Source organism: Hippocampus guttulatus, chromosome 2 (genome assembly GCF_054856545.1).
Source record: "Hippocampus guttulatus isolate MCC_2025c chromosome 2, RoL_Hgut_1.0, whole genome shotgun sequence".
Lineage (NCBI taxonomy): Eukaryota > Metazoa > Chordata > Actinopteri > Syngnathiformes > Syngnathidae > Hippocampus > Hippocampus guttulatus.
The window spans coordinates 9,103,662-9,130,631 of NC_141262.1; the positions used below are offsets into that span (position 1 = coordinate 9,103,662).

General features: G+C 42.2%; 1 protein-coding gene across 2 annotated transcripts; it reads left to right on the forward strand.

Moving 5' to 3' along the window:
* The first annotated feature begins 4,911 nt into the window (after nucleotides 1–4,911).
* kdm3b (lysine (K)-specific demethylase 3B) lies at nucleotides 4,912–26,912 on the forward strand. Of its 2 annotated transcripts, XM_086134788.1 has the most exons (25): nucleotides 4,913–5,408; nucleotides 7,937–8,092; nucleotides 8,850–8,963; nucleotides 9,170–9,275; nucleotides 9,493–9,617; nucleotides 9,708–9,767; nucleotides 10,163–10,858; nucleotides 13,780–14,986; nucleotides 15,060–15,276; nucleotides 15,380–15,594; nucleotides 17,808–17,960; nucleotides 18,106–18,213; nucleotides 18,299–18,426; nucleotides 18,500–18,797; nucleotides 18,872–19,125; nucleotides 19,335–19,607; nucleotides 19,741–19,912; nucleotides 20,013–20,103; nucleotides 20,231–20,361; nucleotides 20,479–20,598; nucleotides 21,441–21,464; nucleotides 24,029–24,168; nucleotides 24,275–24,451; nucleotides 24,548–24,682; nucleotides 25,920–26,912. In XM_086134788.1, the coding sequence occupies exons 1-25, from the start codon at nucleotides 5,205–5,207 to the stop codon at nucleotides 25,998–26,000; spliced, it is 5,385 nt and encodes a 1,794-aa protein (XP_085990914.1). In that variant the 5' UTR covers nucleotides 4,913–5,204; the 3' UTR covers nucleotides 26,001–26,912. The 2 variants fall into 2 exon arrangements, with proteins under 2 accessions (XP_085990922.1, XP_085990914.1); XM_086134796.1 differs by lacking the exon at nucleotides 21,441–21,464 and having other exon boundaries at nucleotides 4,912–5,408.
* The last annotated feature ends 58 nt before the right edge of the window (nucleotides 26,913–26,970 follow it).

Genomic DNA, 26,970 nt, shown 5'->3' on the forward strand with positions numbered 1-26,970 from the left:
GCATTACCCACTGTAGCACTGTTACACACGCACAGCACATTCTTTTCACTGACTTTTAGAATGAAGGCATTACTTTACATCACACATACATGCTGACCACATGCAGCGCTTTCCAAAATAACCTCACCCCCAGCTGCCGAACAAAAGCGATGACCTGAAACACCCATCCATCCAGTAAAAAAGCATATTTGTTTTTAAAATGAGATGTCATTTTTAAAAAGGGAATATTTATACAATGCTCTTTTTTGTTATTTTAATAATAAAGTTTTGTATATACTGTATTGTAACTCTTGTATTACTCATGAATAAACGTTCCGTGTTTTACAAAATAGGACACTTCTCTGTGACTGTCAGTTTGGGAAAACTAGCATGAGACAAAAGCAACATGGAGAATACACATCTGCATGAGATTTGACACAACTGTGTGTGTGTGTGTGTGTGTATATATATATATATATATATATATATATATATATATCCTCATGAGGGCCGCGGGCGTGCTGGAACCAATCCCAGCTGTCTTTGGACAGTAGGCGGGGTACTGGTTGGTAGCCTCTCGCAGGGCAGAGAGAAAAAACATTCACACTCACAATCACACCTATGGACTATTTTAGAGCGTTCAATCTACCATATATGTTTTTGGAATGTGGGAGGAAACCGGAGTACCCAGAGAAAATCCACACAAGCACGAGGAGAACATACAAAGTCCCCACAGGAAGGGTGGGCTGGAATCAAACCCCGGACATTTGGACTGTGTGGAGGATGTGTGTTAGAGGAATCTATGAGCAAAATTGTATCATGTTTAAAGTTTCATTTAATTTGGGCACATCGAAGCGTTTGGGTGCGTATCCAGCACCCCCAAATGCCTGCACACAAAGGCGCCGGCCATCTGGCCAGGGGGACTGTTGAAGTCCACAATTAGCACGTCAATACAGGTGGACAACCACAGGGGAGAAGGCGACACTCGGTCACAAAAGGGGAATGAATAATTCGGGAACAGCGGTTGAGCAACAAAAGACGAGTTGAGAACACCCGTCGCGCCCAGACGACATTGACCATCCGCAAAGTCTACAACATGCTAATTCGATGTAGACCAGCCAGAAAAGGCGCCAATGTACTGGTGGTTGAAGTTTGAAAAAACAGGTAACCAATCACTACCGAGGAGCCGGACCGGGGGTGCGGCATGCAAACATCGGGGGCAGTGTTTTTCTTGTATTTTGCATATGTTACAATAAAATGTCGAACTCGCGGTGGCGGGACTGGGAGTGTGATCGCGGAGCAACTAACCGTCGTTCGCTCTCAGAGATCCGCTTCCGCCGATATTGAAGACAATTTTCCTGTGTGCCAAGTCATTTCTTTAACTTTGTCCGAGAAAATCTCTGACAATGTGTTAACGACTTTTCCACCATGTTGCCCCAGAAAATATGTATCACTTGTCATTTTCATACAAGTATAAAGAGAACTTAATTACTACATAATAAAACTAAGATAAAGTACAACTACTCACCCTTTGATGACTTGTGGTATTTGATCAATATGCAATTTGTCACGGTCATTCATGGTTTTCATTTAACGGGAAGTACCAGAGGAGAGCATTCCATCAGTAATGACGAAACGTCCGTCAGCCCGTCACTGACGAACGGCCATTTTGCTGACGAACGACAACGAACCTAAAGAAAAATAAATGAAGGACAAAGCACTGGGGGGAGTGGGTTTTCATCCATCAGAATAATGTGTTAAATGGGCCCTTTTTGCAAACTTTTTTTCCCAGCTTTTAGCCATGTTAAAATGCTAATTCCTCACCACAAACACCCCCGAAATGGTGTTTTCCTCCATTCAACCATCTTATTCCTGCTCTGTAAGCACCAGTCCCTCCCATTCCAAGAAAACAGCTGGGCTCTCATTTTCCTCTCTCACAAAGTGACGAGCCACCCCTGTACCGCCTCTGAAGACGAAGCACATGCCCACTTTCTCAAGGAGCAGCCGTGATGCCCAACTAGCCTATCCAGGAAAGAGGCAGTATTCACCTTGGGCCTCTCCGGCTGGAGCTCCACTGCTCTGAAATTTTGCAACTTCTGTGCGCTCGCCCCATGTGTGTCCAAAGAAGGAGCGCTCCGAGAGGCCTCTCCTCCCCGACTGGAGCTGCACTCTTACGAAATGTTTCTCAGTAAACACACTCCCACTTTCTGACAGACAGCGGAACAAATCTGGAAAAGAGGCGCTATGAGTGGTCACCTCAGCCTAGGCACTGGCCTCCGTGGCGACAGACAATCCAGCAGCTGTTTGTCAGATCGTCATTTCTCAAAGGACTGCCTGATGAACCTTGGCCAGTACAAAAGTGTATTGGCCTGGAAATCTCACGGCAAAACTGGCACAATTATCACAATCAAACCAACTGGAGAGGCCCGAGTTGTAAATCAATCAAACTGCTAGCTAAATTATGACATAATATTAGCATTGATGCACTAATGTTAGGTTTGTTGTCAAGCACGATATATCAGACACATTTTGCTTTATGAAAAAGATGTTCCACACATTTGGCATGTGCATGGAGGACTAGTGCTGTATAAAGATTGCCATATTTTTTGAAATTACAGCAATTTGGACGTCAACTAGCGATCGTCTCATCAGGAGAATTACATTCCCATAAAGACCTTCACATGTGATTTGTTATTAAAATACCATTCACCATTTTGAGGATTCGTCCATGAATCCTTACAACTGTGGGCCAGATGCGCTGATTTGATTTTAAAAATTGGTCACTGCTGACCCTAAAAATGATTGCTCTGCTGTATTTACAGTCAACTTGACTCCCATCGCGCTGCTGCAATCTTGTTTTTTTTTTTTGGTTATTTAGCGCCATAGAGTGGCCGTCTAAAATAGGGCAAGTGCTATAACGTACATTACATTGTTTTGCACCATTCATTGAGCCACGACACATTGGAGTAACTCACATGACAAACATCTTATGCACTTTCAAAGAAACAAACAAACTAAAAAAAAACCCGCGTAGATTTAGTTCTACATTGATGATTTCAAACTGAAAAATACTGACTTACTCAGTGTGAAATCTGGGCCAAGTGGAAACTGTTTTTTTCTGCCATCTAGTGGAGGAACATTCCATTGCCCCGTCTATCATAAAAAGGCGCTTACATGAACAAAAATACATTTCTTGTAAATAAATAATATTTTCGGACATATTAAGTCAATTTTTTTTTGTTTAGGTCAAATAATTTTCCAGACACATGATGATCTCTCGTGACACCATGTGGTTGGGAATCACTAACATACCAACGCTGCTCGCTCACCGGCAATTTTCTTGTTCCTGATTGTAAAGTGTCCTTGAGTGTTTTGAAAGGCGCTTATAAATAAAATGTATTATTATTATTATATTGTTACTTAAAAAATGCACAGTGTTGTAGTTTTATTGTGAGGTCCATATACAGAATGGAAAAAGAATATCGAGAAAATCTGCTTATCCTGTTGTTCAGGTGCAACAAATACTTTATTGGTTTTACCAGTTACCAATACAAGACGAGGATTGACAGTCTACCTTTTCAAATAGAATTGTACCCTGTTCAGTTGTGTTTGCCATTGTCACAGTTATTGATTGAAGAGCCACTACCACGTTGAAATACCACGAACCCTCAGTCCAATCCAAAAACCACAACATTATCTGGTGCAGTTCAGAATCAATGTTTATCTAATCACATGACAAAAACTTAACATGTTTGAATACATTTCACCAGAGATATCCATCCATCCATTTTCCGAACCGCTTAATCCTCACTAGGGTCGCGGGGGGTGCCGTCTTCGGGCAGTAGGTGGGGGACACCCTGAACCGGTTGCCAGCCAATCGCAGTCACCAGAGATACTGATAATTAAATCTTCACATACGTCAGGGTAGGGAACTCTGGTTCATTGAAAGACAGAACCTACCTATTTTAGATCTTTCCCGACTCCAACACAGCTGATTCAATTGATCATGATCGTTTCAGGCTTCTACAGAGCTTGCCGATGAGCTGATCGTTTGAATCAGGTGTGTTGAGGTGCGGAAAGATCTAAACCAGGCAGGATATGGCTCTCGAGGAACCGGAATTCCCTACCACTGATACATGTCCTTGACTGCCACCCACCCATCCCTCTTTTATTCCATTTCGTCCACAATCTGCGATGGGCATGCACGCAAATATTTTCCCTGATATTGAGTGTGTGTGTGTGTGTGTGGGGGGGGGGGGGGGGTGTCGGGGGCGGAGGGGGCTTTAGCTTCTCCCTCTGCACGTACCTGCCGCCCCTGGCAAATCTCAGATTTTTTGGGGGGGATAATTAGAGAAGTCCTCCTAATTTCTCCGACCCGGCTGTTGCCAGCTGAAAGCGTCAGACAGGTAAAATAACTTTTCTTTCCCCATTAAAAACGAAAAACGAAAGCGAAAACATAATCACCCTAAAAGTAGCAGTGTTGCTAGCAAACATAATAAAATGAAGAGAAAATAGACTGTTGGGAATAAATTGATAGTTTGATGGAACAAATATTATAATTTCTGATAGAGTGTAGGCCAGCCCTGGCCCATGACTGACCACCACCTCTTCTTGCTGGTTGCAGGGTGCAGTGGAGTAGAAATGCATTGTTTTTAATGTTTTTAATAGCTCACTAGGTGAACTTGAAGTGTTGTGTTTGTACCAAGATCAGAGAATTGTATGCGTTCAACGTTCCTTCACCTTCATTATAGAGTGTGTGACGCTGGTCTCTCCATCATATAAAGAAAGAGGGAGTGCTTTTGAGGTGGGGGAGGTTGCGTTTTCCCTGCAACAAGCCAGTCACCATTCCGCAGTGGTTCCTATTGTAATTTAGAATATTTCCACTAGAGATCGCTGCTCGCCCAGACAAGATCTGTGTCTCCGCAGTGCTGGTTGCCTACGAGGAGTGCGTTTGATTGTTGCAGGGCTCAATGGCGGACGTAGCAGGGTAGTCTCGTACATCACCGAGGACAATAACATCTCCTCCGTGTTCATTCCGTGCCGCCAGGTGCACGGCGCGATTTCCAGTTAGCGGTGTGTTTAGCGGTACATTTAGCGGCCGCCATCGGCTGTTTAACCTCCTCCCTTGTTTGTCTTTTCGGACTTTCGAGTTCGCATCCGAGCGAGGAAGTTCACACCGTTCGTTCATGCTGGCTCCATAGAGGCAGCTAGTTTGCGGGCAAAACATGGGGGAGTCTCTTGAATTGATCGGGAAGCGTCTACTCTTGCTCCTCGGCGACGGCGGGGCTGCCAACGGATCAGAGTCGGAGCACACGCCGCGAGCCCGGGACTGGCTGCGGGGGACGGTGCGGGCGGTGAGCGTCATCGGCCTGGCCGACCCGGAGGCTAGCGGAGGAGAGCCGACAACAACTCCTGCTGCGGGACTGACGGTCGGTGTTTACATACGGTGTGGTGTCATACACTGCAACCAAACCACAACCTGCTGGGGTTTATGATCTCATAATTGTTGCTGTTTTTCCTCACTCGACTGGCGCTTGTGTTAACGTGGCTACATTTGTTGACACAGAGTACTAGCATTGCCATGTACAACCCACCAGCTTGCTAACGTCACAGGCAGCCAGTTGACGCTTTAAACTCGAGACCGAGGATTCTCTGGCCTTCGCAATGGTCGCTTTTTACCATATTTACTAGTCTCAACCACCTTCGAGGATATTACTCAATCGCCACCACATAGATTGAAATACCATAGCTCGCATTAATTTTTGGCCAAAGAAAGACCATTAGATCGTTTTTGCTCCCCTTCTGCATTGACAAGTAGTATTAGCTTCTTGCTTGCTAGCTGTCTTAGTCCACTTAAAGGCCTTATAACTTGCGAAGCAGTTCACTTTACATTGCCATTTAGATCGTCAATGTTCATAAACTAGGACAGTTTAAATTTGTTATTTTTTTTTACATTGGAATTGTTTTAGCAAAGACGGCCTATTGTACGCTGTGTATGGTTGCCAAAGAAAGACGTTGAGGTGGGTGACCTACATAAATGAAACCCATTAGAAAACCTAACTGGAGATAATACAAATTTTAAATCTATTGAATGATCTTCCATGATTTTTCAATTTCCTGTACATACTCGGATTTTACTTTATACATCAAACGCATGCATCCATAAGAAGTTGCAAAAGTAGGGACGCTTTACCGTACATATTTATAAGCTCTACGGATTTCTTACTTGCCTGCATTATTATTATTTGTATCATCAATGCTTTCATTTTCTGTACTTGCTTTTACATTTATTTTCGCCACCACCAACATCAGAGCTCTCTCTAATGTTTGTTTTGGGGGGGGGGGGGGCGTTGTCAAAGATAAGAAAACCAGTGTTGATTACCTTTGTAACTCCTTCAGCGAAACATGAACTTGAGATGAACGAGAAATTGATAACCTCGATGTCAAAGTGTGCTTGAGTGCAAAAACAAGACTCCAGAAATGTGTAAAAGGCCAGTTTAAGCTAATTAGTAATTGTCCTTGATGGTAATTATTATCTATATTTTTTCAATGAGAAAAACTGCATCCCTACTTTTGCACTTTTAAGGAACGATATGAGCAGTGTATGGTGATAGCAGGTACATGCTCAGAATTGTTTTGTATCTCAATTGAAAAAGAAAGAAAACTTGAGTGCGAATACTACTCGGAGTGAGGCATGCGTTCAAATGTCGCTATGCAAAATTCTCCACCTTTAAATGGGGCACAACAGCATCAATAGCATGGAAACAGTGCAACTTTCAGGAATACTGCAATGGAATGGAAGATTATTCTTATTTTTATTTACAAAGTCCGAGCGAATGGGTTTCACCTGTCTATGAATATTCCGACTGTGCTCTGACATCATACATCACTGACATGGAGGCTGTAATGTGGAACTTGCCTTTATGTTGACATGAGTGGTTTTCTTCAAGTATCAAACACTGCTCAGTTTTCCAGTGGTTTTCATCACATTTATGTTTATCACACTTTTTTTCTCATGGATACAAATACAGCATTTGTAAATACCAGTACATTGTTTTATTTTCCCCATTGGAGTTATTTTGAAAATATAGAACATATGGCTGACATCGGGTTGAAACCTATGTCCACATTTGTTTGATTTGTTCTTTTCTCTACAAGACTATTCTATTCGTCAGTCCCCACATGGGTGTGTCATTTTTACAAATTACTGACCAGTCTTGAGTTAAATTGCGCTCTTTGAAGATGCAATGTGAGGATCCCGCCTGACACTAACAATAGATCCAATTGGTTTGTTACAGCCATTAACCTCTGTGGTTTTTTTAAAATTAAGAAACATTAATCCATAATAAAGACGTATGAAGTCTTTGATCACGACGAATACTCTAAATAGGTAGGGGTTTGATGTAAAGATGGATAAGAGAACCAAGTAAAAAGTTTAGAAATTGAAGGTAATCGACTGAAGCCAATATGAAATCATTAAAAAAATATGGCATATTAAATTGCAATGGCAATTCGATTATTTTTCAAAATCCTTTAGCCTACAATGATGAAGTAATCACAATTTGTATGGAAATTGGAACCATGACTACCTCTACCAACCTAATGCAGGAGTTGAATTGTTATTTCGAAAAATATTTTTATGAAAAACACTTTTAAGCCACATGTATAAAACAAACGAATAACTAACTACGGCTTGAAGTAAATGTGTTGTCTTGAGCCGTGTGAAAACATATTTGTAAGCGCTCAAAATATGTGATTGCACACCGGTCATAACCTCGGACTCCTTGCTCAGACTTTGGAGCTTTACAATGAGAACAAGCATGCATAAAATACCATCTGATGTCACTGCTCTTTATTCTTCAAAATGAATCCTCTGTTGCATAAAGCACATACACACTGACACTAGGATGATCTTTGACTTGCATTGTGTGAGTAACTGACTTTTTGTCAACTGCAGGTGTTTGTGGAGTTTGAGAATGCGTCGCAACGGTGTTCGTGGGTGCAGGTGTACGATGATGCCGTTAAGGCTTTGTTAGTGGAAGATTCAATCGTTTGGGCCAACCGGAGTGCTGCTTCTGTGTCTTCCGGCTCAAGCGCAGCCTGGCCTGCTCTGGTGAGTGTCAGGCAGTGTTCACACTTGAAATTGAATTTACGTTTTCACACCAAACTCGGACCCCCAAAAAACAATACACGGTACACATACAGTACAGTATTTACTACAATCTGCTTAGCGTTCACACTGACTTTTTAAAAATCACCAGTCCACAAGTTACATGTAAAAAAAAACAAACTAATGGGGCTAAAAGGAAATACCCAACTTCACTTTCAGTGTTATTTCTCAAAGGGATGCACCGATGTATCAGTTGATCATGATGACCATGCCAACAGGATCTTACAATTGTGATGAAAATATCTTCTTTTTAAATGAACACATTTCTTGACTATGGCGTAAGTCTAATTGAAATAAAAACCTTTAGGTTAACAACTTGGCATTAGTGACATTGAAACTTTCAACTTAATGTTTTTCGAACAGCCTCGCCACATATTTCACCTAAATGTCGCCTGTCACAAGGCAGTTGAGTGATGTTGTATCTCAGTCTGAACACGAGGGGATACCAAGCAAGTGGAACTTGAACCCCCGAGTATCACTATCGATGCATCCCAAGCCAAACCTTGGGCTTTGAATATTTTGATCTGACTTGATATAAAATGTACTTTATTGTTGATGTGTGTTGTTGTTGCCTTGTTGTGATATGACTACTTAATCTGATTGAGTCATTTGAATTAAAATGTGTGTTTTCCCACTTGCAAGTTGCTCTGCCAAGTCTAAGGCTAAATTCAGTGGTATATGTTTTTCTTTCTTTCTGTAGGCGTTCCACTCAATAGTGGACAGAGTGGGTTTAGGATCTGTGTTTCCGGTGCAGTATTTTGGAAGCAACAACCTTGAGTTCCTTCCTGATAAAAAGTCTATCCAGAGGTTTGAGGTGTGTAGATATTTGTTTTACTTGTATTTTTTTGCCTTTCGCCTAATTTTAAATGATAACAATCTAAACCATGACACGACATGGACGAAACAATGCAGACATTTGAACTAAATTGACATGAGAGGTAAAATTCAATTAGTGGATGATGTATCTTTGAAGAGCATGAAAGCACTGAGACACTGAATACGTTTTGTGTTCTTATGCAGGTTGAAAAAGATATAAGACATCCCCTGCTGTTGGAGCAGCCCTCTGTGCAAACTGCCATTTCCAGCTGGCGAAGTGATTTTGAACTGCAAGAGATTCTCAGGAAGGGTAAGAACTTGCAAGCTCTTTGTGTCTTGTGGCTCCCTTTATGACTGCTGAAAAAAAAGGCAAAGGTTTGGAATTTTTTTTTTGCATTGTATTTTATTATTTACTTTTATCATACCAAGTCCACCTTAAATATGGCTTTAAATGGCATATACCATCCAGATCCACTTTTCCCTACAAAGATCTGCAAAGGTGGGAACCCTCACTTTTCTTTGCGCAGGTTCATACACAATTCAAGGACGAAGGGTGTGCGTGTACCAGCCAGAGCTTGAGGAATGCTGGGCCCTGGGACTTGTCTCACAACATGACCTGATCTCACACATAATGGAGATTATGTTGGATAAGGTGATGATTTTAGTTGACAGTTGACTTGAAAATAATTGAGAAATAGTGGGGAAATTATGCTCCCACTAACACGACACGTTTTTGCTGTAGAATAAAGAAAAGCAGCTGGTGGACCCCCGCGTCATACATGTCATGCTGGGGGATGAAGAGGTAAGGCCTTTTAAATCAATGCGTGCTTTTTCTTTTTTATAGGGCTATATTCTCTCATATTCTGTTCTGTGGGCCAAAGGGCAATGTAATTCACTAAATTGCTGCAATTTTTTCACAAGTAGTAATGGGTCACTTTGATGCTCAGGATTTACACCAAGAGTAAGATATTGTAATTCCCAGCACATGAAAAAGTCCAAATCATGAAAATGTGCACACAGTTTCAATATTCTGCCGGTGCTAAATATATGTTTGTTGTTGATACCGTGTTTTGAGAGATGATGATACAGTACATTGCAATATTGATATTTTGTCCCGCCCTCTACCCTTTGTCATATTTTACCTTTTGGATACTGTTTAATACTTGTATTAAAATAACTTCCAATCACTGTTTTTAGCTTGGCAAGAATGGCCGCCGAAAGATGGACAGTGAAACATTGAAGGGTGATAACAGTCGCAGACGCAGAACTGCCTCTGAGGAGGAAGACATGAACTTGAAGCGTTTTAAAGGAGCGGGAGAATTGGGACCCGACGAGCAGAGATGTGATGATTCTAACAAAAACTTGACCGACGGGGCAGATGTGTGCAGAGGAGACTCTGGTGAAAGAGTCAGCAGTACAACCAAAAATGGCAGCACCTTGGAGTCAAGCTTTTTTCAAGGCAAAGTGTCACCCCCCGCCAATTCCTCTGTCCAGATGGACCAGTCAAATGCCAACCCAACACGTTATTACACCCATGTGAAAGAAAATGGTCGGATGCTCGCCACACAAGGGGCAGCGGACTCAACCACCTCAGTTTCTCATACTCTAACTCCTCCTCCCCTCAAACCAGCACCCTCTCCCTTCTCCGCCACCTCTTTCCCCTCTTTAGGCCAGATGCCAAGCCTGGTCCCGGGAGCCCCAGTCCATAAGGCTTCACCATCCCAACAACCAGTCAGAGAAGATGCCTCAAAATCCTTTTCCAAAACTGCAGCCCTTGTTTCCCCCGGGCCTGTCACCATTTCTTGGTCTTCGCCTGACAACAGCCCGAGTGTGGCGCTGTCTGCCTCTGGAGGCTTTGTTGCAAAAGCTCCCACTTGGGGAAGCCAGACGGAGGTAAGACAACCACAAGTTCTTGTACCTTTTTATAGTGTATGTATGAACATCTTGCTGTGCCTGTAAAGAGACATGATTGTCTTGGTATTCTTGTGCTCAATAAACACGCACGCACGCACGCACGCACGCACGCACACACACACACACACACACACACACACACACACACACACACACACACACACACACACACACACACACACACACACAGGACACAGACCTATCTCTATTGACACAGTATGCTGCTGAGACTGTTGAGCTTCTTTTTTTCCTTTTTCCAGAGGGGTGTGTCTGTAATGTCATTCAGATATTTCTCACTGTACCCAGGGGCATGCTTGGAAGGTATCTTTGGAGTATTACAATGCTGTCCTGATCATGCTTTTTTGGCATCAGAGTCCAAGCCTGAGTCTATGGTTTTAAGTGTCTACCGAGACAAAGTCTCGAACCAATACCTTACCTCAGCAATACATTTCAATGTGTATTGGTTCATCTCAGAGCTGGTTTTATCATGTCAGTTTTTTGTACTGAGACTCTTACTGGGGTTTTAGCATAAAATTAGCAATTAGCACTTTAGCCATGAGACACTAATTGAATGTTAACTTTTCAGCACAATACATATGTGCAGGACGCTTTATAAAAATGTATTTCCATGTAATTGCCTGGTAAAGCAAATTGCACCAATTTGGTTGAATGGCCCAGATCAGCATTACCATAGATTGAGGCAATTCTGTGTTTGTTAAATTTGATTTACAGTGAGGCAAAAAAGTCTCAAGTCCAGCCACCAGTTGTGCCAGTTCTCCCACTTAAAAAAATGAGAGGCCTGTAATTTTCATCATAGGTATACCTCAACTATGCGATATAAAATGAGGGGGGGGGGGTGTAGAAAATCACATTGTCTGATGTTTAAAGAATTTATTTGCAAATTATGGTGGAAAATAAGTATTTGGTCACTTACAAACGATTTCAGGCTCTCACAGACCTGTAACAGGCTCCTCTGTCCACCCCTCATACCTGTATTCATGTCACCTGTTTGAACTTCTTTATCGGTATAAAAGATGCCTGTCCACAACCAAAAACAGTCACTCTCTAAACGAAACTTTGGCCAAAACCAGAGAGCTGTCAAAGGACACCAGAAACAACATTGTAGACCTGCACCAGGCTGGAAAGACTGAATCTGCCATAGGCAAGCAGCTTGGTCTGAAAAGAAAAGTCACCTGTAGGAGCAATTATTAGAAAATGGAAGACATACAAGAGCACTGATAATCTACCATGGTCTGGGGCTCCATGCAAGATCTCAAAATGGTCAAAAACCCCTGACCCACTCGGGGGAACGTCGTGAATGAGCTGCACAGAGCTAGGACAAAAGTAATAAAGGTCAACATCAGCAACACACTACGCCACCAGGGACTCAAATCCTGCAGTGCCAGTTGTATCCTTTGCTAAAGCAAGCACATGTTCAGGCTGAAGTTTGCTAGAGAGCATTTGGATGATCCAGAAGAGGATTGGGAGAACGTCAGATGAAACCAAAATAGAACTTTTTGGGGACAACTCCACTGTTTGTCGTGTTTGGAGGAGATAAGACGCTGAGTTGCATCCAAAGAACACCCTACCTGCTGTTAAGCATGCGGTGTAAACATGCTTTAGGGCTGATTTTCTGTAAAGGGACCAGGATGACTGATCCACGTAAAGAAAAGAATGAATGGGGCCACGAATCGTCAGATCTCGAGTGAAAATCTCCTTCCACCAGCAAAGGCATTCACGATGAAACCTGGCTCGGTCTTTCAGCATGGCAATAATCCCAAACACATCACCCGGGTAACGGGAGTGGTTTCGTAAGAAGCATTTCCATGGCCTTGAGTGGCCTAGCTAGTCTCAACCCTATAGAAAACATGACAGCCGCAGAACATCACTTGTCTAGAGGAGATCTGCACAGAGTAATGGCCCAAAATACCAGCAACAGTGTGTGAAAACCTCGTGAAGACTTACAGGAAACGTTTTCTCTCTCATTCCCAACAGAGTATGTAACCGTATCGAGATGAACTTTTGATATTGACCAACTACATATTTTTCAGCATAATCTGCACAATTGAGACCTAACTAAATACATTTTGCCCCACTGTATTTAACGGTAAGCAATTCATTCACATTGTTATGTTTAAGCTTGTGCGGGCTAAAATGAAGAGCCTACACATTACTTGCCTGTCTTCTCTCATCTAAGAACGACACTCTTGATTTATGACCTCGTCCATGCAACCAATGGTGAACAAGTCTGGTTGTCACCAAATAATTCACACTTTTGTTAAACTTGGTTTGAAGTTATGTCAGTTGGGCGTGTCACATTCGCTAACCTCTGTCGCACTCTCAGCTCCCTCAACTGCCATTTAGCGAAGTCTTACTTAGGAGAATCTTTTGGCTTGCCTCTCCCTCTAAACAAGTTATGAAGACAAACCCACCGCTCTGTCTGCGTGCAAGAGAGCTGTGCGCGGCGGAGGAGACATGTCTGTGGGTGTGTGCGTGTCTCACAAACTGTATCACTACCCAAAAAACAAAAATAACATTGTGAACAATAAAACTAAGCTGCTACTATTCTATTTGGACATTTGGATTATTTTTAGCCTTGTGACCTTTGTGAAAATAATAAAACCGATCTCTCTCAGCTGGAAATCACGTGATCCCGATTTTCGTTCACATGATCGGATCAGGACATCCCTATTTGATGATGATTTTTTTTTCTTTTCTCAAACCAAATCGTGCCATAAGCATAAGCCCCTGTTCGAACCTTATTTTCCTGATCTCTAATGAGTATCCGGGAACTAGACACTGATATTATTTCACTACCCAGGATGCAAGCTCACTCATAATCAAATATGCATCATTGCTATCAACCTACTGCATCTGCAATGGATTTTCCTATCTTACAGGCAACTAAGACTGCATTGGGTTATCGGCTTCCAGCAGCTGTGCCTGCTGCTCCTGTTTTTGGAGAGGTTACCTCACAGACCAACGGAGCCGTGACTGCTTCTGCAACCTCCAAGGACGCTTCTAGACCCTTTGGATTTGGCTTTGGTAGAGATAAGTCTGAGACTCAATCCAAACAAGACCAAAATTTGTTTTTCCAGTGCATGACAAATAGTCCTGACTCCAACCCAGGCCTAGCTGGTGCTCAAAGCCAGTCCAAGGACACAAATTACTTTGCTGCCGTGTCAGAAACCCTTAACAAGGAACCCCCAAGCCTTTTCAAGTCTGCTACAGAAGGGATGAAAAAGCCAGAGCAGACCAAAACACTTGACGTTCATCCAACAGGTAATGGTGTGCTGAGCAACTCTTCACCAGCCTTTCCAGGCATGGGAAGCTCTTCTGCTGGAAGGGGATCTGCCATTGGGGCTTCTGCAGCAGCATCTGGACTACCAAACCCATTGAAGAGTTGTAATAACGGTACCTTGACAGGGGCCGTGGTGATGCCGTCTAATTTTAATCCCTCAGAGAGCCATCAGAACCTCTTTCTGCAGGGCTCGAAAGAGCCAGCTAATCCGTTTTTGGCCTATGGGGACAAAAACATACACACGTCATTTGTTGGACTCCCCAGAGTTGAGTGCGCCTCGGACAACAAGCCCAATCTTTTCACTATGGCAGAGCCACCTAAGGGAATTCTGTCCCCCCCTTTTGCTGCACTCTCATCTGCTGCTTCCCCCAGCTCTTCAAACTGTCCACCACCAATCACCACCCAAAGGGCGCAGAATGAAGACACGCAGATAAAAGAAGAAAAGGCAGTTGGAGAAATGCCATCATCCACTTCTGGCAGCTCTGTTTTTGGTACAGCTAGTCCTGCCAGAGCAGGCAACGCTGTCTTTGGAGCAACTGGCCCCGCTAGAATGGATCAGCTGCCTGTGTCTTTTGACCATAACCCCACTCAGAAGTTTGCCTTGGAGGAAAGAGCACAGTCAACCAAGCGTGACTCTGACTTAAGCAGTAACAGCGACCTATCAGACCTGAGTGAGAATGAGGAGGGTCCAGACAAAGGCCAAGCCCATGGAGAGTCATCACAGTCTGGGAAGGATGGAGCCATGATGCAAAAAGCTAAAATACAAGGCGCTGGTAAAAGCCGTCCACGAAATAAGCCTTTCAAAGGTAACCTTGGTCTCAAAAAGTCAGAAGCATAACATTTGATAGAACGTATTTAACATTGATTTTTATTTTCCAGTGGGCCAGTCTGTACTGAAAGACCAAAGTAAAGTGCGCCGTCTTAAGCAGTCTGGCGAGTCCTTCCTTCAGGATGGCTCGTGCATCAATGTGGCCCCTCACTTGCACAAGTGCCGGGAGTGTCGCCTGGAGCGCTACCGTAAATCTCGCATTGCTGATGATGATAGTGAGGATGACGATGATCCAAATGTGGCTTGTCGTTTCTTTCACTTTCGAAGGTACACCATTATAGCAAGTATTTGTTTTGTACACCTGATGACTTTTCCACAATATGACAGATAATTGGTGATCGTTTTTCATCCCTCTTTTAATTTGCACCAGGTTGGCTTTCACTCGCAAGGGTATGTTACGTGTTGAAGGTTTCCTAAGCCCCCAGCAGAGTGACTCAATGGCAATGGGTCTGTGGCTACCTGCACCCACTGTACAAGAGGGGCTTGACCTTGATACATCCAAGTATATCCTGGCCAATGTGGGTGACCAGTTCTGCCAGCTGGTGATGTCCGAAAAAGAGGCCATGATGATGGTGGAACCTCACCGTATGTAGAAAGATCTCATATTTGTTCTTGGGACATACACAAGATGCCAAGTGTTCCGATTTGTCCATATTTTGTTATGGGCAGTTGCCATAGGTTCCGCTGCTACGGATAACTCGAGTATTCTGGAGAGGAGATAATGCGAGCAGGGTTAGTTTGAAGTTTGCCACTGAGCGAGCGAGTGTCGCAAAATTTGGACTGTACCAATGAATTGCAATACTGTACCGTTTGTTGGTCATGGTAATTGTATTTTCCTCATGTCTGACTAGTTTGGGCAGCTCCATGTAAAAGTTACTAATCAATGCCTCTATTGCTATGAATTAGCTTCACTTCTGACAAGTGCCTTTGTCATGACCGGAGGACAAGTAATAATTAAAAGTATGAAGCCATGCTAAACCACGAAGCTACCATTAAATTCAGTACCAGAATTTAATGAGATTAAATTAAATAATAAATAAGAGATCTTTGTACACATTATACTCTTCATTATTATTACCATATATGACCTACTGTGTGGAAATATGGGGAAATGCCTGCAAAACAAACACACTCCCTATTCTAAAACTACAAAAAAAGCAATTCGAATTATTAATAGATCAAAATATACGGAACCCACAAATCCACTATTTATCAAATTAAATACTATGAAAGTTTATGACCTGGTTGACTTTAAAATTGCCCAATTAATGTACAAAGCACACAATAACATGCTCTGCCAAAACATTCAGAAGTTTTTCGAAATTCAAGAAAGCAGCTTTGATTTAAGAGGTACCAACTTATTCAAAAAACTCAAAACAAGAACAAACATCAAGCAAAGAAGTGTATCTATCAAAGGTGTCAATCTGTGGAATAATTTCGAAACGGACCTGAAAATGAGTAAATCGCTTGCTGAGTTCAAAAACAAATTCAAAAAAATAGTACAAACAACCTACATCAATCAGAGTTGAAATGATAAATTCTAAACATTAAATATATGATAAATCACAACTAAGTTGATAAATAGAGAAAGGTATTGAAATATCCATTATGAATACAAGAGAAAATTGACACAAGAGTGCCAGGGTGTGGATTTATATAATCCCGATACAAACCAAAAATTGTAAAAATATCACGGTTAAGGGTAAAGTATGAGCCTTAATGGAGACTTCTTTCTTCTTACTTTTTTTCTTTTCTGATTGATATAAAAATGATTTATTAGATATAAACACATAACAGGGTAGGACTAGATAAGTTTTTTTTACTTCTTCCTACTCCCTTGAACATAATAACTGTGTTGAATGAAGACTGATTTCTTTCTTTTTACTATTTTATCTACCTTATTTTCTGTCAAATTATTACTGTATATGTTTTACGTTCAATAAACAACAACAACAATAAATTCAGTACCAGCCATTTTCAGCCCCTCCCCTACTTATATATCTATATACAGTATCTCTCTCTCTCTCTATACATATATATATATATATATATATATATATATATACAGTATATATATAATTCCCCCCCCAGTGTTTTTAGATTTTCCGATTTTGATACTTATTAATTTGCTGTTCATAGATGATTACTCTCCGCTGTTACAGTTACAGCAAGACTTCTGGTAAAAGTGAACCATGTTTTATGAAACAGTCCGAAAGACATCTCTTTTCAGTTTCATTTTCAGCCCCACCCCTTTAATATATATATATATATATATATATATGTGTGTGTGTGTGTGTGTGTGTGTGTGTGTGTGTGTGTGAGTGAGGGGGGGCTGAAAATGTCTGGTACTGAATTTTCACAGAGACTGTGTTACAGCGGAGAGTAGTCATCTATGAACAGCAAATTAAGTGTCAAGTGGGAAAACCTGAACATTCTTGTAATGTGTCATTCCATTAATGAAACTGTTACTACGTTAATGTATATTTAGCAGTATAGTCAGTGGCAAGACATTTTATTGAATAAATCAATACTGAAACAACAAAAGTTAGCCTTATTTCATTTCTGAAAACTAATCAAAGACAATGTAATCAAAATGTAAAGAAAATATTAGTGTATTTGGATTCTTCCCAGTAGCATTTTTTTGTTCAGGCTGATGCGCAAATGCTCCTGACAAAATAACCAGAATGTTCCTGACAGGCGATTACAGGGGGGTGGCATCTCTGCATACAAGTATTCAGATTACCCAAATGTGAGTGGACTCTCCTGTAGTGACATTACTTGCCTTGGTGCTTCTACAGAGAAAGTAGCATGGAAACGTGCTGTACGAGGAGTGAGGGAAATGTGCGACGTGTGTGAGACCACTTTGTTCAACATCCACTGGGTGTGTCGCAAGTGTGGCTTTGGCGTGTGTCTGGACTGCTATCGACTTCGCAGGAACAGACCAAGAGATGGTAAGTCTTCATAGATCGTGGGCTTTAATTAAATGTTCCTCGTCACTTTAGGTTCCCCATTTTACAGGTACGGTACATGTAAATTCAACCTCAAATACTTTGATGTTTTCGTTGTGGTGTGTTATAAGCATGCTCTGTATTTTAGATTTAGAAGATGGTCCAGTGGATGATGTTTTCTCTTGGTTGAAGTGTGCGAAGGGCCAACCTCACGAGCCAGAGAACCTCATGCCGACACAGATTATCCCTGGGACAGGTAACTATTTGCGTTGATACGTTAAGTTTGAGCTGTAAATTTGTTGTCGTGATGTTTGATTGTTTATGCTCATTGCTTCTCTTAGCTCTTTACAACATAGGTGACATGGTGCACTTAGCAAGAGGCAAGTGGGGTATTAAAGCCAACTGCCCCTGTGCCAGTCGGCATACTAAATCCCTTGTCCGCCATAGTGCCCCCAACGGGATTACCCAGGTGCATCATATTGTCACGATTGTCACATTTGGCGTTGAATGCGTTCTTATGGTTGATTTGCTTGTCTCAACAGACAACGCCAAACAATGGTGGCATCCCTGGAGCTACAGCCTCTGCTGTTGGCACAACGCCAAAGTCAGAAAGCGAAACATCAACTCTCAAAACTGAAATTACACAAACAGCGGTATCGTCCAGTGGCGGGATAGGGGAAAGTGTGGGCAGCACCAGCAACTCCACTAGTGGTACATCATCCCTCAGTAACCTTGTACAGTCCTCCTCTAAGGAATTACGGCCATCAGGAGAGGGCAACAGCTCCGCTCTGCACTGGCTTGCAGACTTGGCCACACAGAAATTCAAGGATGACACAAAAGGTGAGGCAAAAGACAAATCAGCATCACTGTGAATGAATTTGAAAGAGTTTCATCACTGTCTTCCTACCATTCAGAATCTGGTTCACTTCGCGCCATTATGAATCGGGAAAGTCGACCTCCTTTTGGGCTAGACTCACTCGGTGCCCTGTCAAGGCCTTCGGCTTCCAGCCCCAAGCTCTTTAACAGCCTTCTACTGGGCTCCAGCGTGACGCAGTCCAAACCTGAAGGTTCTAGTCTGCGGGACCTGCTCAATTCTGGACCTGGCAAGCTTTCCCAAGGACACGGAGAGAGTGTCGTACCGTTCCCATCCGTCTTTACCTCTGGAGGCGTAAGTGTCAATTCTTTTTTTGTTTGTGTGTGCGTGCCGCAGAACAGTACCAGTTTGGTTGCCACGTACTGGTTAATTTATGAGCCTGAAAATTACAATATTTTGAAATTGTTGTGCATGAAACTCCTAAAACACAGGACTTAAAAAAGGCTTAAAGTATGTTCAATAAGTGCATAGCTTGTGAAGCATATCTAATTGTCTTTCCTCAGAGTGACAAACTGAAGAGCAGCCTTCCCAACTTCTTGGACCACATCATTGCCTCAGTTGTGGAGACGAAGAAAGCAGAAGGCCGCCGTACCGGAGCCTCGGAGGGAAGTGAACTTGGTGTGTTGGGTGCCCGCAAAGAGGGAATCATGGGGCTCAGTGTTTTGGAGCCACACACCTCGCACTCCTGGCTCTGTGATGGGCGTCTCCTTTGCCTCCAAGATCCCGGCAATAGCAACAACTGGAAGATCTTCAGAGAGTGCTGGAAGCAGGGACAAGTAAGAACAAAGATGCATATTCCATCTAGTGCTTGTTTTTCCTTTCGTGTGAAACAAGGAACATTTTTCATTAAAGTATCTTAACATTGTTTTGGCTTTGGTATATTTACAATTCCTTTTCCTTTCTGCCTAGCCTGTCTTGGTGTCAGGCATACATAAACGACTGAAAGCTGAGTTGTGGCGTCCTGAGGCCTTTAGTGAGGAGTTTGGGGACCAGGATGTCGATTTGGTCAACTGCAGGAACTGTGCCATCATTTCTGATGTGAAAGTGAGAGACTTTTGGGACGGCTTCCAGATCCTCTCCAGTGAGTTCCCAATACCTCTTTGTGAATTGAGCTTTTTTGTTTTTTTCCTTTAGACTGCATAGCTCCTTTCAACATGTTGAAATGTTTTTATCACCTACAGAGCGACTGAAAGACAGTGAAGGTAACCCAATGGTATTGAAATTAAAGGACTGGCCTCCAGGAGAAGACTTCAGGGATATGATGCCCACACGGTGAGGACAAAGAGACAAACATCAAGGGGGGAACTTTTTTTTTTCTTTACATCGCGTTTCAAACAGACTTGTACGTAGGTTTAGAAAATGTGTTCATGTTTGTGTTTTTCTTCTGTGCGTGTCACAGGTTTGACGATTTGATGGAGAACCTTCCCTTACCTGAGTATACTAAAAGGGATGGCCGGCTAAACCTTGCTGCCCGTCTGCCTAACTTTTTTGTACGACCAGATCTTGGACCCAAGATGTACAATGCTTATGGTGGGACGACATTGTCAAGTTTAATCAATCTTCACTCTCATTTTTTTTTGCTCCGTAGTTGCATTTTTGTTTTCATCTCTGATCCTCTAACTTTTGTATGATCGTTGATTTTCTTAGGACTGATCTCGACAGAAGACAGGAAGGTGGGCACCACCAACCTACATCTTGATGTGTCGGATGCCGTCAATGTCATGGTTTATGTCGGGATACCTCAAGGAGAAGGAGACCTGGAGAAAGGTCAGTGAACTCGCACACTCTAAAGATGTACACTTTATGGTAGTTTTGATATTTTGAAAAGGAGTGCTCTGCTCATGCTATTAGGTATTATACCATCAGCATTTTTTCAGAATTTTTTATTCAGATACATTTCTCACCATGATATTCCAAAAAATACATGCACAAACATTTTGAGTTTCATTGTTAACTGTTACTCAGTGGGAGTGGCTGGCCTCCCCAGAATCTGAATTCTTTTATCTTGCCAACATTTTGTGGATGATTCTATGCTTCAGTCTTTGCGGAAGCAGTGTGAAGAGGGTCTATTTTGTTTTTTCTTCTTGCTTTGTAGCCAGAACGGTGGCACTTGGAATTAAACTTGTTTTGCAGAGTAGCTGTGATTTTCCCCTTTTTCTCCAAAATTAAACAATAAAATGATCATCCTCTAGGAGTGGTGACTCCATAGTTTTTGCCAGGGGTTGTAATACTATCAGAACGGACCACGGACCTCATAAATGAGTTCCGAGAAACAAAACAAAAATTCCCGCAGAAATCCGTGTACAGAGTTCCAGTTAGACTTGTTTCAGTTCGAGGTTTAAAGCAAAGCCACAATCCGGTAATCCATAATGTTCAACTATATTGCTTGAGCTTGATAATAGTAATTAGAGCCATGCCAGTTCAGTTGGTGGTGAATTGTGTAGCTCAATTGGCGGGAGTCAACAATAAATCATATACTGCGGTCGACACACAGCCATGGCATACATTATTCCTGACCACTGTTGTTCCACTTTGCCACTCCTGCTCCCGTAAAAGACAATTCAGTGGCTATCTGTCCATTTCATTACGGCAACATTTCTCATTCACAGAAGCGGATATCAATGGACGCAAAGGTGTGTAGACTTTCAGTTGTATCACTTCAGTAGCATGCATTTCTTCCTGACTAACTCCCCCTCTGCCACTCTTCGCTTTGCAATAGGGCTGGGCGAGAATGACCTTAAAATATATATAACCCCCCCCCCCCCCCCCCCCCTCCCTCGCTCAAGGGAAGAGCAAATGATAGGGTTATTAGAAAAGACAGTGCCCTCCGTGATTTACTTTATATCTTTACGAGCAAGTTTTCTTTTTCTACATTAACTTGCATCAACTTTAGCAAAGAAATCCACACTTGCCATTCATATTTTTCTTTGACAGATCACGTGCTAATAGGTGATTTCTATTGGAAAGTGTCCATTTTCTCAATAAGTATTTAAACATGATCCTTATGAAATTTAAATATTCAGCAATCAATCATTTTAAAAGGAGCCGTCAAAAGCATGGCGCGGCTGTTCCATATGTATTTGGTCGAAGAGAATTGTCACACCTTTCTTTATATACAGGTATACTTGTGACCTTAAAACAAATACCTCAGATCAAAAATGTCCACCATTCCAGTTAATTCTGCTTTTGCAACAGATAAACGGGAAGCAATGTTCAGCTGGAGTGACGCCACAATTGAAACAATTCCCCTTACCTTGTCTGTTTTGTAGCAAGAATAAGTTGCAAATTAAATAGTCTCTAGTGGAGTTGGAAAGGTCGCTGACAATAACCTCTATATAAATAAATATATTTTGTATTGTATTAGCTAGCGATGGGAAAATGAAGCTTCAGGAAGCACTTGTGATTTTTTTTCTTTTACTTCTCAAGCTGATGCTCTTGGTTGAAAGATAAAGGCTAATGCAATGGAAATTTATGACATTTTCACTCCATTTTTAAACCAAGAATGCCATTTACAGGAGTAAAAGATATCACGGGTGCTTAATTTGCCCATCATTACCTTCATTATGTTTCTAACCATGTTGCTAGTGGAAGCAGTGGATGTCAGTGGGGCACTTTGAGCTGCAGAAGCTGATGAAAAATGTTGATGAAACAAAATTGTCCTGATGAACAAACTTTAATTGATGAATTCATCGCCTAGCCCTGATTTGCAATTATGTATGCAATGATTGGGTTATATGATAATCTCCATTCTGCATTGATATGAACACAATAATAATAATCATTGAAAAGTGTCCCTGTGGTTGTCACATTCTTCCGTATCAATCGCAGAACCTCCTCACCCATCCACCTACCCACCCACCAGCAAAAACGTTGCTTACACTTCTTTGCAGCTGCATTTTGTCCAGTTTCTGTGAACTTGATGGTGTAATCACTGTGGGAACCAAGTTTGAATGAAGGGCATCCTGACTTGGCCTCCATTATCTCTGGCAGCCGTCTCCTCTCTCCTATTCCATTCTTCAGATGACATTGCAGACAAACTCTGCTTCCCCCTTTCCTCTTTGGCATTGGAGCAAGATATTTTGCAAAATACATTCACAAGAAAGCACTAGGTGTCATTTAGACCAGGGGTCCCCAACCTTATTTGCCTCACGGACTGATTTAATGTCAGACAATATTTTCAGGGACCGGCCTTTAAAAGCCGGACAAATACAACAAAATAATATGATATGACTGGCATGAAAAGTGTGGTATTTTTGAAACATAATAATAAACATGAATCACGACACGAGGAACGTCCTATCTGGCCGCAACACTCTCTGGTCACTATGGTCATGTTTACACGTGCCTTCAAAATAAGAAAAAACGCAAATACAAAGTGCATGAAAAATACGACTCAGCATCGCCGCACATTATGCAGACTGGGCTTGGTGCGTGGGAATCTCCCGTTGTGATCAATCCGTATTTTAAGTCAGACTCCTGACACGGTCTATTAAATGTAGCCTTTTTTTTCTTGAAAGTCGTAGGCTCCTCCTCTGTCTCCTGGCTGGGCCTTTTCCCCTTCCCAAAGAAACTTTCCAAAGACCTTTGTTTTTTTACTTATTTTGCTATCTCCTGAGTTTCATTTTAGCGGTAACCTATCATGTGACTGAGAAGCACGCCTTCACCTGCGTTTAGGGTGACATACTGTAGACGGATGTAACAGAGGATCCGGTAATTTTTCAAAATAAAACATATTTCAGATTGTGAAATGAATAAAACGGAAGTAATCTAAGTTATGTATTTTTTCTGTGCGGCCCGGTACCAAATGACCCACATACCGGTCCGCGGCCCAGGTGTTGGGGACCTCTGATTTAGACCACTGAGTGAATAATATTTATAAGCAAAAGATTATCCTGCAATCACATTTATAGTCCTCACATAGGATGTATTCACACCTGTACTGTTTGGTTTACTTTTATGAAGGTATGAATATACACAAACAAATCTTCGTGCGGCTCAAACAACCAGACCCTGACCCGCTTTGAGGTGGTCATTGTACAAATTATGAATAGGTCATTTTGCAAAAGTGAAATGGCAAATAGGCAGCAGATTCCTATAGTATATAGCAAATGCGTCGAGAAAACAAGACAGAAGGTGCAGGGAGGTAAGAAACTCTGCTGATTTGTCCATTGCGTTGGTGTTTTGTTTGGACGCCCAGAGGTCATGACCACTATTGAGGAGGGAGATGTGGATGAAATGACGAAGAGGAGGGTATACAATGGAAATGAGAAACCCGGAGCTCTCTGGCACATCTATGCGGCCAAGGACGCCGAGAAGATCAGAGAACTCCTCCGCAAGGTTAGCAGCCATTGGATACTGTCCCGAATGGCCCTCCCTGGATAAATCGGTGGCAGCATTGGTACCTTGGCACGGTTTCAGTTGACACCCGAGTTTATCTGTCAAGGTTGGAGAGGAGCAGGGTCAGGAGAACCCGCTCGACCACGACCCCATTCATGACCAGAGCTGGTACTTGGATCAGGTTCTCCGCCGCCGACTCTTTGAAGAATATGGCGTGCAGGGCTGGGCCATCGTGCAGTTCCTGGGCGATGCTGTTTTTATCCCTGCTGGAGCACCACACCAGGTAAAGATGTGCATATGGAGGCACATGTCCTCATACATCCCTGCATGTCTGTTTACTTTTCAATGAACGTAACATTGTTTGTTCTTCTGCTCTCAGGTGCACAACTTGTACAGTTGTATCAAGGCGGCCGAAGACTTTGTGTCTCCAGAGCATGTGAGGCATTGTTTCCGATTGACGCAGGAGTTCAGACACCTTTCTACCACTCATACGAACCATGAAGACAAGCTACAGGTAGGTGTGCCAGATACAGGCCCCTTTTTCAGGCTGACTGTTAAACTGCACCAAGGGATGTGTGTGCTTTAGCATGACTATTATGCAAAACCTACTCAAACCATGTCTACAAAAACAAAGACGTTTTGGTGTAGATTCGGGTCTTCCATTTGTTTGTGTCTACACAAATCATTGTTGAAATTGATTTGGTAGTGTCTGCGAAATCTCATGTTGTTTGTTTGTTTATTTTTGAGAAAAACAATTTCCATCGTAAATGTGGCATTGCCACTGTGAGTTACTCGCATTATTTGTTTGGTAGCTTTGCACCAGACACCCTCCCTGAGCAAACTACCCATTTTCTACCCAGCCCTGGGATATGCAGGGGCTGGGTATTGGGGCACTGGCGAGGAATCGAACCCATGCCGAGTGCATAATAGACAGCAGCATGGAACACTACCAATGCCCCAGATCCCATAAATTAAGTCAAAGCAATTTATTTTATATAAGATTTAACTTTTAACTTTCACAACTGCCATAAAGACAATACAGCGATTTCGCTGTATTATCAACAGAAATTCCCTCAGAAAATACTTCCCCTTGGAAAACGATGACCCAACAGAACTGAGCGGTAACGGGAGTGCGTTTGCAGCACATTACTGACCCCTAGTGGCGCTTTGTTTATGCACAAGAGACCGCAGCATGTCACACCAGTGCCCCATAGCAAATAAAGTCAAAGTAATTTATTTTATATAACCTGCAGTAACTGCATTATTTTAACTTCCACAACTGTCTTCAGGACAAGCACATCATTGTATTAACAAAAATTCAGTTAAAAAAAAAAAATCGTCCCCTTGGAAAATGATGACCGAGCAGAACTGAGAGGTAATAGTGGTGTTTTGTTCAGTAATGTGGAATTTTATCAGACTGACTAACCAACACGAATAAAATCCATCTTATGTTTGAATACATGGTTAGAGATGGGAAATCCCGATGCAGAAAGTAAAAACCCTGCCACAAGCTTGTTTACCTGCCGGTTGAGTCGAAGCACCTGTGGTGAAAAACAAACTGTGGCAGGGTTTTTACTTTCTGCACCTGCATTTACCATCTCTGTACATCGTACACACTAGACTGCGAGTTGTTTGCAGGCAGGTCACTCATGATGCTAAGCATTTCTGTGCTTGTTGAAATAGTAATATTGTCTACCATCACTTTATCCTCTAATTGCTTCCATAACCGTAATTTTTTTTTTCTTCAATAGGTGAAAAACATCATTTATCATGCAGTGAAGGACGCTGTCGGGACACTGAAGTCCCATGACCCGAAACTAGCCCGCCCGTAGTCACTGACGCTTGTGCCTTGATGACTAGCCTCTCAAGACCACTTCACTCCACTACATAAGATCTCTACATGCGCATACACATTATATATATGTTATATACACACACACACACAAACACACATACACATATACAGATACACACTCAAACTGCAGAGTTAAGGCATCAAGTGTAGTTTTCCAAGGGGAGTGAAAATTTGGATATGGCGGAATAGAATGTCGAATTTGGGAGAAGGGTTCAACCTGGTTCAGGTGCTTGTCGGCGCCAATGAAGGAAGTCCTTTACCGCTGTGCACAGTACGTGCAAACTTGTCTTTTTTGTTTGTTTGTTTGTTTTGATTAAGGCTGTATTTAAGGTCAATGTGTTTTGTCGTTTCCATTGTATATGTATGATGTGCAAGCAAGGGAGGTAAAAGCTGACGTGCCTTCAAAGCGGATGTTCAGCAACCATATAAGAAACTGCGCGTTCCAGACTCATGTTTCTATTTTAATGACGTCAGTGTATTTCAATAGATGCAAGGTTAACCTGTTTTTGTAGATTTTTGTTGTTGTTGTTGTCGTCGTTCTTGCAGTTTTCAAACTGGGTGCTCCTACACTCAGTGGCTGTAAATGTATTTGTGAAGCAGCCAGTGAAGGAAGCAGACCAAAGTTTTGTATTTTTAGTTTTCACTTTAAGGAGTCGTTTCTTTTGTACACCTCTTTATCATTGCACAAGTAATGATTAGGAGGATTTCATAGAAGAGACTTTTTTTGGGTTACTTTGTTTCACAGGCTGAATAACTGCAGGTTTCCAACAACATTGTTCGAAAATCACATTTGCAGCTGAACAGAACTACTGGCCATTAACATTGTATCAATATATATTGATCTTAGCAGTCTGTTTGATTTTTCACAATAAAGTCAAGAAAAATGGCACGTGTGCGTGTTTTCATAATGGAACTATGACATTGGCAAATTGCTTGTTTTGGTGATC